The sequence below is a fragment of the Sabethes cyaneus genome, chromosome 3, assembly GCF_943734655.1.
Source record: "Sabethes cyaneus chromosome 3, idSabCyanKW18_F2, whole genome shotgun sequence".
NCBI classification, from domain to species: domain Eukaryota; kingdom Metazoa; phylum Arthropoda; class Insecta; order Diptera; family Culicidae; genus Sabethes; species Sabethes cyaneus.
Window position 1 is genome coordinate 140721740 of NC_071355.1, and position 17966 is coordinate 140739705.

A 17966-nucleotide genomic window follows, 5' to 3' on the forward strand; every position below is an offset into this window, starting at 1 on the left:
AATATGTGCTTTGGTAACCAAAGCTCGCCTTCTTTATGATGCGAGCGCCATGTAACGGGAGCATTACCACATACATTCAAAATGGCGGTAGAGCTTTTACACATCCCGCAAGATTAAGATGAATGTCTGTTCTCTGTGACTAGGGTCTTGGATTAAACGGCCACTGTGACAGTCTTAATGATCGTCTTTTGAAGCAGGCTTCAATACTTCTACACAGTTTACGGCCTCAACTATTATTTCCCATGACTCGCCCTGCGTTCATACCAGACAGCATTTAACTTCACACCGCGAAGTAGTCACGACTAAACAGTAGGGGGAAGTCCTCTATGGCCGGACAGCCTCTATGGCCGGACACTAGGATTTCTCAAAACAAAGATTGAAAAAAATATTCGGAAAGCATGGAACAATAGCAAATTGCAAGATTTCATGGTATCCCAATTATGACGTCTTTGTTTCAAAAGGTAAACAAATGAGAACTGTCGAACAGTTCAACCATTAAAACACGGAGAATAGAGTAAATTTCATAACAGTGCTGTTGCAAATTATTAAATAAGCAAATTATTTAAATTATTAAATAATTAAAAGATGCGATATTTCTGAGCGTTGGCTTGATAAAGTGGTTTTCCGAAATCCCCCACATGTTAAATTTGGTTACCGCCCCCCCCCCCCCCCTTAGAGGAAGAAGGGTTTCAATACACCATAAAACAAATGCCTTATTAATTAAGTTATGACGAAATTTGTGTTTCATTTGTTTGGGAACCCCCCTTCTTAGAGAGGGGAGTAGTCTCATAAAAACCTCACCCGGCCCCAAAAACCCTGCATACAAATTTTCACGCCGATCGGTTCAGTAGTTTCAGAGTCATTCAGGAACATACAGACAGACAGAAATTCGTTTTTATAGGTATAGATTGCGCACTTTTATATGTAAAATTTTTCATGCATTCAACAATACAGGAATCCCACGAATAACGCGATGGGTGGTGTTGTACGCCCATCGCTATATCTCAGCGGTCAATTAACCAATAAAGTTGATTTTTGGTAGTTAACTAGGCTGTACCACATACTAACAATGTACCAAAAATCAACTTTATTGGCACTACCACCCACCGCGTTATTCGGGGGACTGCTGTATAACTGTCTAGAAACATCCTGCGTGTCCACTGTCCAACCCACACATGTAGGTCACCTTGATCAGCGGTACGGTTGAATGCTTATGAACCGCTATGCATACCTAGCTGAACCTGGATGCTTCGGCTCATTGATTGTCGTTCCGAGGGAAATCGACACATACGAAATTCTGCCTACAGGAAGTAACGGATCGTACTTTTACACTAACGCACCCTCTACTGAGAGCAACCAGGAAAGTAAACAAAAACATAACATGTGGCCGCAAGGCTTTCTCGTTACTTATATGTAAGTATATGGCAGTCGCCGCGATCGTGTGATTGTTCTATAGTGCAGGCTAAATACAGTGGTAAATAATGGGCTGGCCCGCTAATGTATTGCCTGCCTGCAGCTTGCGCCAAAAAGGATATGTGCTAAGGGGTGGGGTGCATATTGGTGAGTGTGGAAAAAGGAGAAGAAACACTAAACCAAATTCCATACTAAACACCCGTCCAGGTTTTACAATTTTCGGGCTTAACACATGCGCCCTGAAACGGCAATTTCTTTTGTCAGTTTTGTTCAATTATTTCGTCCTATCATTGCCTTCTTTGGCTTCAATTTGGCTCTCCTACACAAGGATGCTGGAGAAGCTTGAAATCCTATTTTGAAAATGAAAATAAAAATAAACTCCAACGGTATTTCGAAGGGTGAATAAAATAAAGGAAAAAAGCGAGTAAAAGTTTGGCAGACAAGACTCGACACGAGTGAAACTAAGTCTAAACCGATTTTTTCTGTAAGTGATGCACGATTGAAACACCGTTATTTGCCTGTAAACAGTATAGGGGGTGTCCTTTGTCATGTATTAAGGATTTCGGAAACAGATGCATCTGTTCGATCATTCAGTCGCAGTTCAATTATAGATGATACAGGAAACGGGAAGTCGTGAAAGTGCAATCGGTAAAACGCTTGAAATGCGTGTAGACGAAATTGTCAGGTCGATCGACTAGTAGGTATAGTTGTTCGACAGTGAGAGTCTTTAATTTTAGATTTTGTTTTCAATATTTATCTTACCAATACAGATTTAGTGATCACTTTTATTTTAAGAGCCTTTAAATTATTCTAAATTATTGGTATTAGATGATTTTTTTTAAATTCAAATTTATATAGAATTACTGAAAGAGCCGTAACCAACAATAAATAAGTACCGTTCTGATTCAAACTTAACACAGTCTCAAACTTCGAACAGTTTAGAATAAAATGCTCTTTGTATCGCTAATATGATAAAATATTATGCTTGTTGTATACCACCGGACAGAGGACAGGACACTCTAACAAACGCGGTGGTATACAATAAGCATAATATTTCATCATATTAGTGATACAAAGAGCTTATTATTCTGAAGTGTTCGAAGTTTGAGACTGTTCGAAGTTTGAATCAGAACGGTATTCTTTGATTTTAAGCCACCGCAAAATCACTATCTTCAGGTTTAGCTGAAAATTTTCAACTAAACCTGAAGATAATAAATAAGTAGGGTATGTTGCTGCTTCGTCTTAATTGCCTATTCCCGTCCTATCCAACACAAATTATTAAAAATATCAGCATTTTTATGACACACAATTCGAAACTACCCAGGTAACCAATAAGCATTAGTATAAGCAGTAAATCAATCGTTTATTAGCATCCCTGGCGTTTTATACTCCAGGTTGCAGTTTATCAGCCTTCAGACTGCACAACTGTTGTAAATTGGCATCCACAATTCTATTTAAATTCTTCTTGTCGGTAACAAGCTGCAAATAAGCATTGTCAGCACTAAAAGAGGGCTAGCAGTAAAGTAGCCGCTTATTTTGCCAAAATAGCATTTAAGTAGCATTTAGGGCAACTTAAGTGCTTATTGGCTTGCATTGAAATGCTTATTGGTTACCTGGGTAGTTATTCCCTAATATTTTAGTTAGTTGTCTATCATACGCGATCAATCAAAGTGAGCTGAGATCCATTTAAATGCTTTTTATCATTAAAGAAGTCCTACCAGCCAAATTTCCTACGTTTTTTGTGCGACGAAGAAGAAAATGTCGACTAATCGTTTTAATTTACGTCATTCATAAATGAAAATAATTCACGCAAGGCATTGTCGTTATTCTACAGCCAGGAAAACTTGCCTGACCTGCAGAAATTTTGCAGAATAACATTTGTCTTGCCGTCCTACCCAAATACATGAGCGTTAGCTTCGTAAACATTGTTGTGATTTCTAGTTCGGAGGATCAAAAATTTTGATGGACGGATTTTAAAACGGTACGACGAACTTAAGAAATAAAGTCAGTTGCGTAATTTCTATAATATGTTTTAATAATCGCTTTTCAGTGATTTCAAAGTTCACGGATCGGAAGGTAAGTGTGTTTTAGTCAAATCAGCACGAGAACTTTTGGAATATTCATTAAATCCATCCAACAAATGATGAAAATTAGAATGGCTTTACTTACTACGACGGGAATTAGAAATAAACCCTATGTCTACAGTGTTGGTTAGCGATTTTGAAACACATCTCAAAATTACTTCCAAATTAGACACGCAACGGTCAAACCACTAACAAAATTGTTGTGGTATTTTGTAAAATGTTTGCTTTGGTATCGTAAAAGAATTTTTAGAATATATTTACTTCAGATTCACAATATTATTGCACTTGAGAAATAATTTGCATGTATGTACTTTCTGTTGTGGAAAGACCTGAATTTGGCATATTTTATAAGGCCCTGTACAGAGTAAACGCCACAGCGACGCGACACGACTTCGCTCTCATGTTGCTAAATGCACAGTCCTGCTTCGGGCGAAAAAGGGCTGCGCGTATAACTACAGCAAGAAATGTCGCGTCGCGTCGCATGTCGCTTGCACGCTGGCGGTACCCTAAGACTCGCGCAAGGCGGTTGTAATCACCAAACGAGTTGAGGAAATTGCAATATTTTACACTTTATAGGGTTAGCGAAAGATATACGTAATACATTATTTGAAGCATGCAAGTGCAAGCAAATTTTTTCCAGATTAAAGTCATTTAATATCTGGACGCACTGTTTATTTTACTGCAGCGCTTCTAGTGGTCGGTTTTGGAATATTTTGACAGCAGTTTGTTTTGCAGTGTTTCCTCTTTCAGTGCTGAATAGTTTACCGTGATTAATTTTGTTTCAAAGATCTTGTACTTTCTTGTACTTGAAAGCCGTGAACCTAAAATAAATTTTGGACACTCACTTTGAAAATCCGACGTGGTCAGGTTCGAAAATCGGAGAATTGGTTGAAATTGGCTGATTTGAGCGTGTGCTGCGCATCTCAAACATTTCTGTGAGCAGCATACTATCGATCGACAGAATCATAGCAAGCATTGTAGTGAAACTAAGGATCGGAAGCTGCGTTGAGAACGATTAGATTGCCTGGCAGTGCAGGCTATTGGCAAGAAATTCAGTGTCGGCAAGAAATTCAGTGTCTGTCAAAACATGAGATTTAAGGTTTCTTTCTCACCCCTGCCAAATACACAATAAAGTAAGGTAATGACGTTAGAATCCGGCCAGAGTTTGAGCCAGTGATGAGAAAATATCCCAAGCAACAATGTGAGTTTTATTGTACTCTCATGGTGGTCTTCAAGACCAATTTTGGTCTTAAATGCCATCATAAGAGTGTAATAAAACCCGAATTGTTACTTGGGATGAGTCGGTTTATTGATTCTGGGATTTTTAGTGAACTTCTGTAGAAATTCCAGTTGAGTTACATTCCTGTTTTCATAAAATGTGACTACCGTGGACCCCAGTTCGTTTGACCGTTTTTAATCTGAACACTTTTTAAGTTGAATCCCGCTGGTTTGCACTATGTGCAAATTAAAAATGGTTCAAATGTCATTCTCAACATGGCACCATTAGCTTATGCAGACAATGCACATAAACATGATTTGTTTGTACTAATCTAGCGTGTTTTCTGTTTCACATTACGTTTTTCCAACGATTAGGATAGAAATCCGATCGGAAAATATTATAAAATATGCAATATTCTCGCTTGCAACTAAATCAAACCACCAAAACAATAACAAAGAGCAGGGAGGCCAGTGCACACAAGTTTTATCATATTTAGGGTTACCAATTGTTCAAACTAAAAACTAACGCCGTTAATTTGCATGACGAATTGTTCAAACGAACGGGGGTCCACGGAATTTAAAAATTGCGTGTTGGTCACAATAATTATTGTTATTTTGCAAATTTACTGGACCTTTTCTCTATTGGTTCAGACAATTAGTCTGCACAAATTGTTGATTGAAAACCATTCATTTTCGTTTTTGGCAAAGCGCTACCCAGTGCAGTGAATAAAATGTTACGTCAAAAAGTTAAACCAATATCTAGTTAGTGCTTTGTTAGTTGAGTAGCAGGATTGTCAAATTACCACAGGTGCTAAGGGATTGACTTTTACTCAACCAGCATTCAATGACACTAAGGATGCTTATTGCACTACATAGTGCTATGTATACTCATAAACTGCCCGTAATTCATCGGTTATAAAAAGCAAACAAATGAAGATCAGAGGCACAGCTGCCGGTGGTGATGGTACAGCCGGTGGACGGACCCACACCGACATGAGGTCATGCGCAGTTGAGCAGGCTCAACAAAACAAAACAGGCAAGAACACGATCGATCCCCGTAGGGCTATACGGATATATTTGAGATCCGCTAGAGGCATAGGTACAGAGCTGCGGCAGCTGAATGATTGCTAGTGCAAACTAAAGGAATCGGCACATTTTCTACCTTTTTGTTGTTGTCCGTTTCCAACAACCATACCTTACATTTCCACCGTAATGTGAATGTTGCCTTGCTTACCTTCAGGAAGGTTGAACAGCTTAACGGATGTAACAAATACAGCCACAAATTATATTGGAATGAGAATGCATTTGTAGGTATATGAATGGTAGTAGACTCCTGCCACACAATCACACTGCCGACGAGTCGCAAGCAACATGAAAACAGCTGTGTCTTACCGCAGCTTTCGCTTAACCTTTTGCTGGCCCGAGTATAACTACGAATCAAAATTGGTACCAAATTAGTACCCCACATAGGGAGCTAGAAAATATTTATGTTTCGCCACAACTCCACAACGCCTTGATCGTTTTCCACCAAACATAGCACACATGTTCCTTAATATACTCAGCAATGGCGGTTGACAAAAGGGGAAGTTGGTTCCCAACAATGGGATGAGGTTCAAATAAGTAAAAAAGGTGTTGCGTTTCTCCTGCATTTAGACCACTCGCAGTTGCGCAAGTAACTGGTGGGAGACAAGAAAGCGCGGGGGGGGGGAGAGGATTGGGGGAGCGAGGATGGGGAGAGATATATGAAAAAGGGCTTTGTTTTATTTCAAATGAAGAAAAAGGGTTTTGTTTCTTGTGTTACGAGAAGTTTTGTTACAATAATAAATGTATAAGTGGCTGATAGACAAAGGGACTCCGAGTAAAATCGAGCATTCATCTGTACTAATCTAATCTAATCTCACACTAACGCTGCCAATTCTTGAAAGCACCCTGGCATCATTTTTCTTCTAATTGGGCAGCATGTACCGCAAAGAGAATTCCAAGGAGTCAAGTGGAACCAGAAATAATACCTAATTCCATTAAACTGCTTGAAATCAAGGGAAAGGAAGAAAGCGTGGACCTCCCGTACCAAACGCTTCCCATATGATTTATTTACAGTCGTTGGGAATATTTAGGTTAATAAAGGTTAAGTGATACTCCGGACCCTCGAGGATGAACTAATGGCATTTAGACCAGAAGCCAGGCTGCAATTGGTCATTGTTTGTATAATATAACACTTGAAAATAAAGTCGTGTGGTTCAATGGTTGCCTAAAACTACAGTTGCAATGTTAGGAATTGAAAACCACACAATCCGCACCTCCTAGCTTGGCTACTCAATTGGAGTATTTCCAGGAATGGTCACGTGGAGGCGCTAGGTAGGGGCTTGGGATGGCTAGATATCGAGCTTTCATCTGTACATAATAAAACTTTTATACATTACGTATATTAGGCCTATCCTGGAATATTTCAATATTGTATGGCATCCACGCATTGAATCTCCGCCCAGTTAGCTTCGAAGTACTTACCAAGCCAACTTTTATCCAAATCACTCTAGTTTTTCCAGGTTGCCAGATTTTTTACGTCGCTCGAGTTCCATTCTGTACTGCCCCTGTGCTGCAACGTGGTGAAATATTTTGACGAACTTTCCATCAGATGTTTTTCATAAAGATATAAACAAAGTTATGTCAAATGGATCCACTTGCTACCACAAGAGGCGTGCCGATGACACACGAGAGGGGTCAAGATTTTCTTTCAGACAGACTTTAGAAACGAACAAACGAAATACTGGAGCCGATTTCCATCGCCACTAAAACGATTATTGTCCATTGGCGGAACTAGGGGGGGGGGGCTAGGGGGGGCTAAGCCCTCCCTAGAAAAGATTTAGCCCCCCCTAGAAAAATTGACTAAGTTTTTTAATTTTTGAAAAACCAATAGTTAGATAACTATAGGTACGAAAAACTTCAGAGTAAAGTTTATTTGCATGACTGTTATAAGATTCCAGGCATTAATGTGCATTAAATTTTAATATGCCGACGAAATAAAATGGTTAAAAAAAATTCCGAGGGCTACAGCCCCCCCTAGGAATGAGCGCTAGTTCCGCCAATGTTATTGTCATCATCTGAATGGCAACCCAGTTGGCCTCGAGGCACAATGCTGTTGTAACAAACTTGTCGTTGTATATTCGAATGTCATCTGGGAGAGACCGTTAAAATCAATAGGATCATAGCACTAGTTCTGCAATTGTCCTGTACTCTAACAGCAGGCTGCAATTCCTGTTGAATAAAAACAGAACGTCAAGTACTGAAAAACAGAATGTAGCACCTAGGCTTGGCTTTGCTTTATCATCATCTAAGCAATGTCTTATTTGGAAGCTTGTTTGAAGTGTTACGTCTGCTCAGTGATTCAAAAGTTATGAATTTTTAAAGAAAGGGGTTGACAATGGGGATTCTTGGGAACTCATTCAGAAAGATGCACCTCAGGTTCCAACTAAAAAAGAGGAAATACGGATCTATTCGTAAAAAAGGGGCAAATATACAAAATTTGAATAAAATTCGACTACTTTTAAATATCGTATATCGATAGTACTTTTTTCATGGAATTGCTGTATTTACAGAAGTGTATTTACATTTACAGCATGGGCTAGAAATCGATGAAAACGGAAACCAAATTAACAACACTTAGTCTAGCAACTACGTTATCCATCAGAATTAATAGATTTTTTCCTCCAATCCTGGAAAAATCATGAAATCTCAGGGAATCTTGTGTGCCTGTGTAAACGTTATTTGGCACAGCAAAGTTGACTGCTGGTCGTTCTCATTATCATCATTTACACAATAATTTAGTTAGTCTAGAATGAATAAAACGGATACATCTCACAGCTCGGGTCGTCCTTCAATCTGCCGGGTTTATTCATATGCTTTTTTGAAGCCGGCACCGAGCCGCGCCGCGCCGCGCCGAAACAGGGCTGTTATCTAGACGGGGTGTGAGGAAAACGAACCGAAACATTTTTTGCTTGTGGGTTGTTGCTGTGCGCACGAGAGAAAGAGAGATGCTTGAGGTTGCAACGGTATACGTCCCCCATTCGGTACCTAGTGGTGTTTGTGAGGGCTTAGCAATGCGAGCTTTTATGTTGCATGTTGCAGCTAGCCGTTGCCGTACGATCAGCAAGCAGAATCAGTTGCCTTCAACTCGTTCGTCTGTGAGGACGTTTTGTTTGGGAAAGTGGAAAGTAGGAAATTGGAAGGTCTTTGAATATTTAGTGAATTAAGTGGGTTTCGTTTACTGAAGATTTGAAATAAACTGTGCTGCACGATTGTTCTAGTCGGTGTACCATAAGAAGACCAAGATCGAATCTGGTGTTGTGGGTCGGAAGACAGAAAGTGTCATTTACGTGACGATCGGATATTAGGTATCAAGTGTCGAATATTTATGGTTGAAAAAAAAAAAACCCAAAAGCAAGAGAAGCTAATGAAGCTCTATAAATTGACCTGTGAAGAATAAGCGAATATTGAGCCGATTTATGTGGATTTTGAAGAAAGGAAGCGCTTCCGGTGTTAATTTTTTTTGTTCGTGCAAACGGATCCGATGGTAGTTTAAGTGTGGAGCTGTGCAGCAGAATACGTGATAAAAAACCGCCACCAACGGCACTCACCATGGTGCGCAGCCTGTCGCAGTGGACCAAAACACTCAGCTTTCCGGCCCGGATTTCACCAAACCGGAACTCGAAGGAGTGCAACGTAAACATGTTGCCAATTACGCCGCCCCCGGCTCCGCCTCGTAATAAACCGATCGCAACGACGAATTCTTCAAACTCCTCTTCCAACTCGTCGACCACATCGTCACCATCGCCACCGCCGAACGTGCCAATAACGGAAATAAGTCAAATTGTAAGTTCTATTTTACAAATAAACTCCTAATTGAATCGTTTCGGTTTATGTTAGAATGCGCGAACAGTTTGTTAGTATTTTCAAGGTTCCATAAGTTTCTATTGAAACAATAGTTTATTAGGATGCGTGTTTGTAGGTAGATTATAAGACTCCAGCAGCGTTCGGATGAATTGTGCTCATTATGAAGAGAGCGCGAATTAAATCCGCTATTCTTTCGTTAGGCAGCAATGACTGGTTTTAACCTTGATTTAAATGTTTAGAGTAAATGCAGCTTAAACCGGGGGGCTCTTCAGTTTTTGAACAGCTAATAGCCGGGTTAACAACCGGGTGCGTTTGGATATCATTTTTATTACATTCAACATGCTGTGGGAAAAACAACGGTATGTTCTATAACGATCCTGATCAAAATCATTTGTAAGACAGCTAAATTCCTAGTAAAATTCAATGAAGGCTGGAACAGTGAACAAATTGCTCTACGAGAAAGCGCACTTTGCTCTGGGACCACCAATAAATGGTTTCTTTTACATTGGCTTTGAGGCAAGCGTAAATGTTTACACAATTCTTTTTATTGGTTTTATATGCATTCCTCAAAGTATGGCATTGAGGCTGTTTATATTTCGCATTCTTCCCGAATAGCGAAGCGAGCGTAAGTTCACGACTTCATCTTGATCAATCCACAGCTTGGTTTAGGCTCTACTTGATTTTTAAGTCAAATCCATGGCTATTTTAAAACCTGATGCGTGTGAGATGGAAAATGTTGTAAACATAATAACAATAATAGTAAAAACCAGAAGAGGAAACGATCAACGCAGACCAGCACCGATGTAAAAGAAGAGTTTTTATGCTTTATTTTTAGATGATCTGGTTTTCGGAACGATCGGATGAGGTCTAATAGCCTGGGAACGGACATGCAGTTAAGTTTCATTCATGATATGCTATAAACTGTAATCGTTGCGGTCATGACTGTAGTCGCCACTGGGTTTCTTATAATCGAAAGATAAAAAGTTGTCATTTTGAAATTTGTGAATGCACCGGCTTTATTTTTGTGGCCCAGTTTGACAATATGCTATCAAAATAGGTCCGCATTTTTTGTAGTAGAATTAATTTTACCACTAGCATATATTTTCGCAACACTTGCGCAACAAGAGGCCAAGTAAGTCACAATGGAGAAAAAGGTTCCCATGATATCCACGAAGCCAAACCAATGATTCAGACTGCACTGCCAGATCGCGCATACACAAGACACAAACCTGTATAAGCCAGTCGTGGACCTGTCGAGACACGTTGAAATAGCAGTGGTTTCACCACCCTTCTCCTACACCAGCGCTGGCTGCGCTGTACGGATGGATTTGAAATCTCTGCGGGTTCTCCTGGCGTCGATGACGGCGACTGTCGCAACAACGACAACGATCGAGAATTCAACGGTGCGGTGACAGAGCGATCTCTGCATGTATCGGCGTGCGTGCCTTTGGGTCCGACTCATGATAGATTGCGATTGCTAAAGAATATTCTTCTGTGACTACAGGGACTAAACTGTAAATGTTTAAAAACGTAATTTGGCGGCTTTTCTTTTAATAATATTACCTATAATATCCGTCGTTCGAACGAGCACAAATATATAGACAGTCGAAATAATCTACAATGACAACATGCAGTTTATAAATTTTGTTGAAGGTTAAATGTTATTTCTTTGTTGTCTATCACGATGCTATGACATTTTTACTGATTATATCTGGATTTACATTTGCTCATCCGTTCGGAAAGCGAGCATGAATGTTCCAAAAATAAAACGGTTTTCTGAAAAAATGTAAGCACAAAAATTACTACAGTCTGTATTTGATTTAGTTGAACATCAAATTAGAGGCTTGCATGATCTCATGGAAATGACGAAAACAGTAATAAAAAGTAGCCAAAAATTCATGCAAATCAAATCATGCTCTAGTTGGCAGTTTTTGTTTTGTGGCACTCCATTCCATCCGCTAATAAAACCACTGGCAAAGGCAAGAAAGTGTTACTCAAGCTGTTTTGTAGTTACTGTCGAGTTCACGCTATTTTTTTTTGCTGCGGGCTAGAACGATAACAGTGAGTAATAAAACAGCCATCCTCATTTATTAGGTAGACGTCCAGCTGGAGACTGAATACCTTATCACACGGTTTTAGAGGTATTTTTATGTGTTTTTCGCCAACCTTGTCAATTTAGAGCGACCGCTACGCAACCTCCGCGAAAACACTGCAAAGATCAGTTTGTCGTCGACTTTGCAAGTATTCTCTCTGACGGACGCAAACGAGAGTTCTACTTGAGTCGGTCCAACGTCTGACCGACAATTCACACCGGAAAGGGAGATCTTCTGATCGACGAGCATCTTTGATAAATATGCTTAAACCGAAATTGGAAAAGCACGGCACTGTTTTGGAAACCAAATTAAGGTTTCCCCGGAGAAACTATGCACGCCCATGATTTTCGCGGTCACTTTGTTACCATTGTGAATTATTCTGTAGTCGGTCTCCTCGATGGCCGTAAAAGTTAACACCCTTAATTACAGCTGTCTTTCGGCGTCTCGCTCAAACGTGTGTCCTTCCGGTAATATGATGATGCTGTCTCGCTTGAAACCTACGACTGTGGGAGCGACAGCAAAAAAAGCAGCGGTAAGTCACCCGTGAATGATTTATGTGCCATGGATCCACCATGGATGGATGATACACGGTACGGTACTACTTGAAGCCTAAATTAAAGAAACCGGTTCCTGCCATGGTATATATGCTTGTCGCCGGTTCCACTCTATTGTTTTGAGACGAAAAAAGAAGAAAAAAAAAAAAACGCTCTCGGTGCATCATTACGTCTGACGGCACATTCCTATTTATTTGGTTTTTTTTCAAGTCGCAGGTTTATGCCGGTAATTAAATTTATAAGGCAGACGAGCGTTTTTACTAACTTTGGATGACAATATATTCAATTTTTGTGCATGTTCGTACATAGAGCATCTAGACATTGTTTTCAAACTGGATCGGTCAATATACGCATGGCTGATTACGATCCTTGGTGATGTGATAAGTAGAAGATGGGTCATTCCATCTCAAGTGTCCAGGAAAATAAGATAATTGCAATCGAACAATTCTGATATCATCCACGCATTTATTATATTAAAGGTTGATCCGGATTAGTCAATATCTGTGCTGTGACGGCTGCCCCTTTTTTGATTTTGAAAATATACAGTGACGGACAAAACATCAATTACGGAGTCGTGGTAATAAAACTATAAGACTTCGAACTGCCAGAAACAATCATTTCGATCTAGACGCTTCGAAAGTCGCACATGTTTCAAAAATCGAGCGACAAAAGAATAAGACCAATCTCGATTTTTATCTGAATTTGTGATTAGGTACTTACTTTTCTTTTTCGGCGACAATTCGCTATCGAATCCATGCCGAATTCAGGAGCCGTCTCCACATTTCTCGGTCTTAGGCTCCCGCTCTCCAGTCGCCTCTTACACCCACTGCTCTAGCATCTTCGTCAACAGTGCTCATCAGACGGGTACGGGGTCTACCTCGAAGTTGTCGGCCTCTATCGGGTTCTCTGCTAAATATTGTTTTCGCTGGTCTTTCATCCGGCATCCTTGCTACGTGGCCAGTCCATGGCAGCCTGCAGTGTGTTAGTCGCTTCACAATATTCGTATCTTTGTATACTTGCTATATTTCATGATTCATGCGCCTGCGCCAAACTCCTTCGTCTCAAAAACACCAAGAGCTCGTCGGTCGCTTCCTTTCAACGTCCACGCTTCGTGGCCGTAGAATACCCTCGGGAGAATTAGCGTCTTATAGAGCGCGAGTTTTGTACGGAGTTGTAGGCTGCGGGACCGCAACTGGCGCATGTAATTCGTAGAAGGCTTACATCGTTGTCACATGTCACTAACGTACCAAGGTAAACAAATTCGTCGACCAATTCAAAAGTATCTCCATTTATCACCACTGCAGTTCCATCACCCGAGGGCTACCACGGTCTCTACCAGCCACCATATACTTTGTTTTGGCAGAATATATGATAAGCCCTATCCTCGCAGCTTCCTCCTTAAGATCCTGACGCTTAATGTTGAGCCATCAAGAATAGCACGCATCAGCCTAATCAGTTTTGTTGGAAAACCATATTCAAGCATAATCTGCCACAGATCATTTTATTTAACTGAATCGCACGCCGCCTTGAAGTCTTTAAACAAACGGTGAGTCTGCAAGTCGAAATTTGCAGGATTTATCGAGGATCTGACGCAAGGTGAATATTTGCTTCGTTGTGGAGCGTCCCTCTCGAAAGCCGCACTGGTACTCGCCAACAAAGGTTGCCTGCAACGGCCTCAGTCTGAGAAACAGGATGCAGGAGAGAATTTTGTATGCAAAATTGAGGAGAGTAATGCCTCGATAATTTCTGCATTCTAGTCTATGGCCCTTTTTGTAAACAAAGCATATGAGACCTTCCAACCAGGCCGTAGGTAATTCCTCAGTCCATACCTTTAGTATAATGGATTGCACAATAGAGCCGTGCGCTCCCGACTTTCAAAAGTTGGGCGTGGATACCTTCCCTTTCAGCTGCTTTGCCGTTTTTTAGCTCTCGTCCAAAGTTGGTGGATCCACGGCTTGTCTGATTTTGTGATTACATCATATTATTCCTGAGGCAAGTCCTTTTTCGAAGTGTTTTAATTCATTTAGTGTAATTGACTGCTAAAACAGAGTACTTGATCATAAATGTCTGGAGTAATTTCGAACAAAATGGGCCGAAACTATGTATCACTGCACGAAAGCTAAGCGGGCAGTTAGCTGTCAAATGGCAAAGCAAGGCAAAACCAACGAGAGATCGCAGCTTTTTTTGGTAGTTCAAAAACATACATTTTCAGTGCTCTCCGTGAGTCAAAATCTCGTTTGATAGCTCGAAGTCCCCGGAAAACCACAGCTAAGCATGACGATCACATCAGACGATTGTCTAATATTGACCCATTCATGACAGCATCGAGGATATGGGGTGTACTGAGTTTGCCAGTGAGTTCCAGAACAATTCAAAAACGGCTTGTTGAGAAACAGCTCGTCGGTAGGAGTCTAAGAAAAGTACCTGGTCTCGCGGACGCATCGGAACTCGACTGAAGTTCACTAGACTGGGCACATACTTGGACCCAAAAAGCGCAAGAAATTGTAGAATATTCTATGGTCTGATTAAACTAAAGTGAATTTGGTTGAATCCGATAGAAAATGCTGGGTTCGCTGAGCCTTGGCCTTTGCTTTCAAATTTTAGCACGCAATAAAAACATTTAAACATAGAAGAAATAATATGGTCCAGACCATATTATCTGGGAACGTTTCTCCTTGAACGGGGTTGAATGGCGAAGTAGCAGAGGTTTATAAACAGGTTGAGAAACACTGTCAACGGCTCTAAAATGGGTTATTTTCAAGATTTAGGAGGACGAGCAGCTTCCGGAGGAATAAATGGAAGGCGTGGTCCCATCTACACAAAGGGTGATCGGCTCGACTGCTGTATCAATTACGGTATACCGGTGGTGAATGCCATGCCGCCCGCAAGGTACTTTCCCAGATCCTATTACACCGGGTGTCACCGATAACAAAAGGCTTCGTTGGCGAGTTTCATGGGGGTTCGCCCAACTACGACCAAATTTTTACTATCCGACAGATATTGCAGAAATGTTAGGAGGACAGTGTGCTCACGCATCATACCTTTACTGATTTAGAAGCAGCATACGATACAGTTGATCGAGACCAGCTATGGCAGATAATGCACGAACAAGGTTTTCGGAATATAATGACGCGACTGATCAGGGCTTAATTGGATCGAGTGATGTGTTTTGTGCGCATCTCGGGGACACTCTAGAGTCCCTTTGAGACACGTCGAAGGTTGAAATAAAGTGACGGCTTATTTTGCATGCTGTTGAGGGGGTGATCCAACGAGCGGGTATCGAAGCGAGAGACATGATTTTCATGCGACTCGTTTTAAATATATTTTTCAAAATCTTAGCGGATTCTCCTTTGCCTATTTAGCATACAGTAACTGCACGCCTTGGTAGTGAAACGTATATGAAACGGAGAAACTGCGTAAAAGACTTACAATTAGGTGTTATCAGAGTGCAAATACCTTCAGGATACAGCTGTTTCAGCCGCGACACAATCTGTACAATAATGTAAAGATTGTGCTACATTTTTGGTATATTTAGGGTATATCTGAGTTTTTGTCAACAAGCAGATAGCATTTTCTACACTGATAACAATTAGATCAGCATATCGGTATAATAACATTCAGTGTAAAATAGACGAATAAGTATGTTATCCGACTCATTGATTGTAGTGTTATTCTTTTACTAATAGTCAAAGAATAGAAGCAATCTGGAAGCACCTAACTGGGAAGAGCACACATTAATGTAAATATTATGATGGTTCGAAATAGAATAGAAAACACCAAATTTATTGAAAACATCCGTTTTCAGGCAATTTATGGGTATTGTTTACTCTTCGTTTGTTTCCTATTTACCAACTTTAATGTAAATCCGTTTCATAGTCCATTCCAGAAATGTTGGGCGCTTCATTTAAACAAAAAAAATCAATGAACGCCCTCAAACGTACCGCCTGCATAGTTTTATACAAGAACATTAGACTGAATCGGTCACTTCGTCAACAACGGGGCGAATAGAAGGCGTGTAATTAATTAACGATTAGCGATTGGAGCGGCCGCCGCGTCAAATGGTCGATGAGATCAATGAACGCGTCTAGAATAAACGTCGAACGTGGCACACATTTAGATTTCGGGGTACCGATCGGGAATGAATGGACTGGAAAAAAAGAACGATCGAAAAGATTGAACGGGCAAAACAGGTTTCCTCAGTTCAGTCGCCAGTTTCCTTCATTTCCGGTGTTGTTTTCAGTTTAGCTTTAGAGTGTGCGCTGATGCTTACCAGGATTGTGCCTGGGCCGCGTGCGCAGATTGTTGAACTGCAGTTGAGGTCAAACGGAAGAGCAAGATTGAACTGATTTTAGTGCCGTAGGATAGGATGGACAACACAAGAACTCAATGATTACGTAACTACTGAAATAAAAACTATTTTATGCCCGGTTTGTTGATAAGAAAAATTTCCAATACCGCAGCTTTGAGCAGCACTCCGCTAACTGTAACAAGGTCAGCTTGTTCAAGTAAACGGTTCAGCAATTGACGACAACGCATTAAACTGCTTGTTTTCCCACATGTTTTTTTCATGCCACTGTGCATACCTTAGCCACCTTAGCTAGGGTATTTGATAGCCGCTAGTGTTGGCCGCTGATTGATGCCATGGCTGGAAACTAGCTTCGTGCGTAGGTACCTATCGGCACCTATAAGTCTACGTGTGGGAAAATAGTTCGCAGCGGCCTTATCAAATCTGATATTTGTTTTGGGGTAAACAAAGCAAGTCAAATATAATCACATTCTCTTCGAACTAAGTAGCATATTTCTTTCTCATCGGTTGTTATCTATAATGCAGATGGGTTAGGTTTGATTTTCGTTTATTAACCTAATAACCCTTTTATATATCTTTTATTTTCTAATGAAGTGGGAATTCTGGAATAATTTTTTTACCCAGTAAAATCTTTCAAATGAATAATTAGATTAGATTAGATTGTTCAATTTTTTCCGGACCTGAATGAATAAACCTGTTTAAAGGGTCGTTAATAAAAAAAAAAATTATTTAAGTATTTTTTATTCCGCGAAATTTAAAATTGCACATATGGCACATCCGACACGGTTTTATTAATTTCTTATCAAAATATATATTATAGATAATAATGTAGTCAAACAGAAAATAAGCAATTCCGTACTGCTGTGAGTCAATCTCTAAAACCACAACTTTTCTTTTATTTTTCAGATTTATCCGGACCCGGAGTCAGAAAAGGCAATTATGGGCTCGTTGGTGTTTTGCATCCATCATAAGCAGGGCTGTAAATGGTCCGACGAATTACGCAAGCTGAAGGTGACTATACTGACTTTTTCTATGCTTCGTATTTATTAAAGCATAAAATTCGATTTATGTTTTTTCCTGCTGTTTTTTTAAATCTATTTTAACAGAAAGTCAGAACAACTAAATAACCTTGCACTCTAGAGCTTTTAAATGTTACTTTTGTGCTACAAACAGTTATTCCATCGGTTAAATCTCTGAATGTAGTTGTTTGTACTAGAAAATGTTTATTTTTCTGCGGCAATGGCGCACAGGTTGCCTTTTATTTGAGTATCGTTAGCTCACTGCGTATCTCACACCCACAATTGCTCACTGAAAAATGAACAACCACGCTCAGAACTGGTTATGCCCACTCGAAGCCGACTTTGCAATAATAGTTACAACTTGCTTTTTTTTGAGAGTTTTATTTAAATCT

At 40.2% G+C, this 17966-nt stretch overlaps 1 protein-coding gene across 2 annotated transcripts in view; it reads left to right on the forward strand.

The window, feature by feature from the left end:
- LOC128739197 (TNF receptor-associated factor 4) overlaps positions 1 to 17966 on the forward strand; it is a 90956-nt gene that overhangs the window by 70767 nt on the left and 2223 nt on the right. Inside the window, exons 1-2 of one of the 2 annotated variants that reach the window (XM_053834632.1) lie at positions 8904 to 9581; positions 17462 to 17566. In XM_053834632.1, coding sequence (XP_053690607.1) covers positions 9348 to 9581; positions 17462 to 17566 — 339 coding nt within the window. In that variant the 5' untranslated portion in view covers positions 8904 to 9347. Of the gene's footprint in view, positions 1 to 8903; positions 9582 to 17461; positions 17567 to 17966 lie in introns of those variants that run through there. The other variant, XM_053834633.1, reaches the window with a different exon arrangement.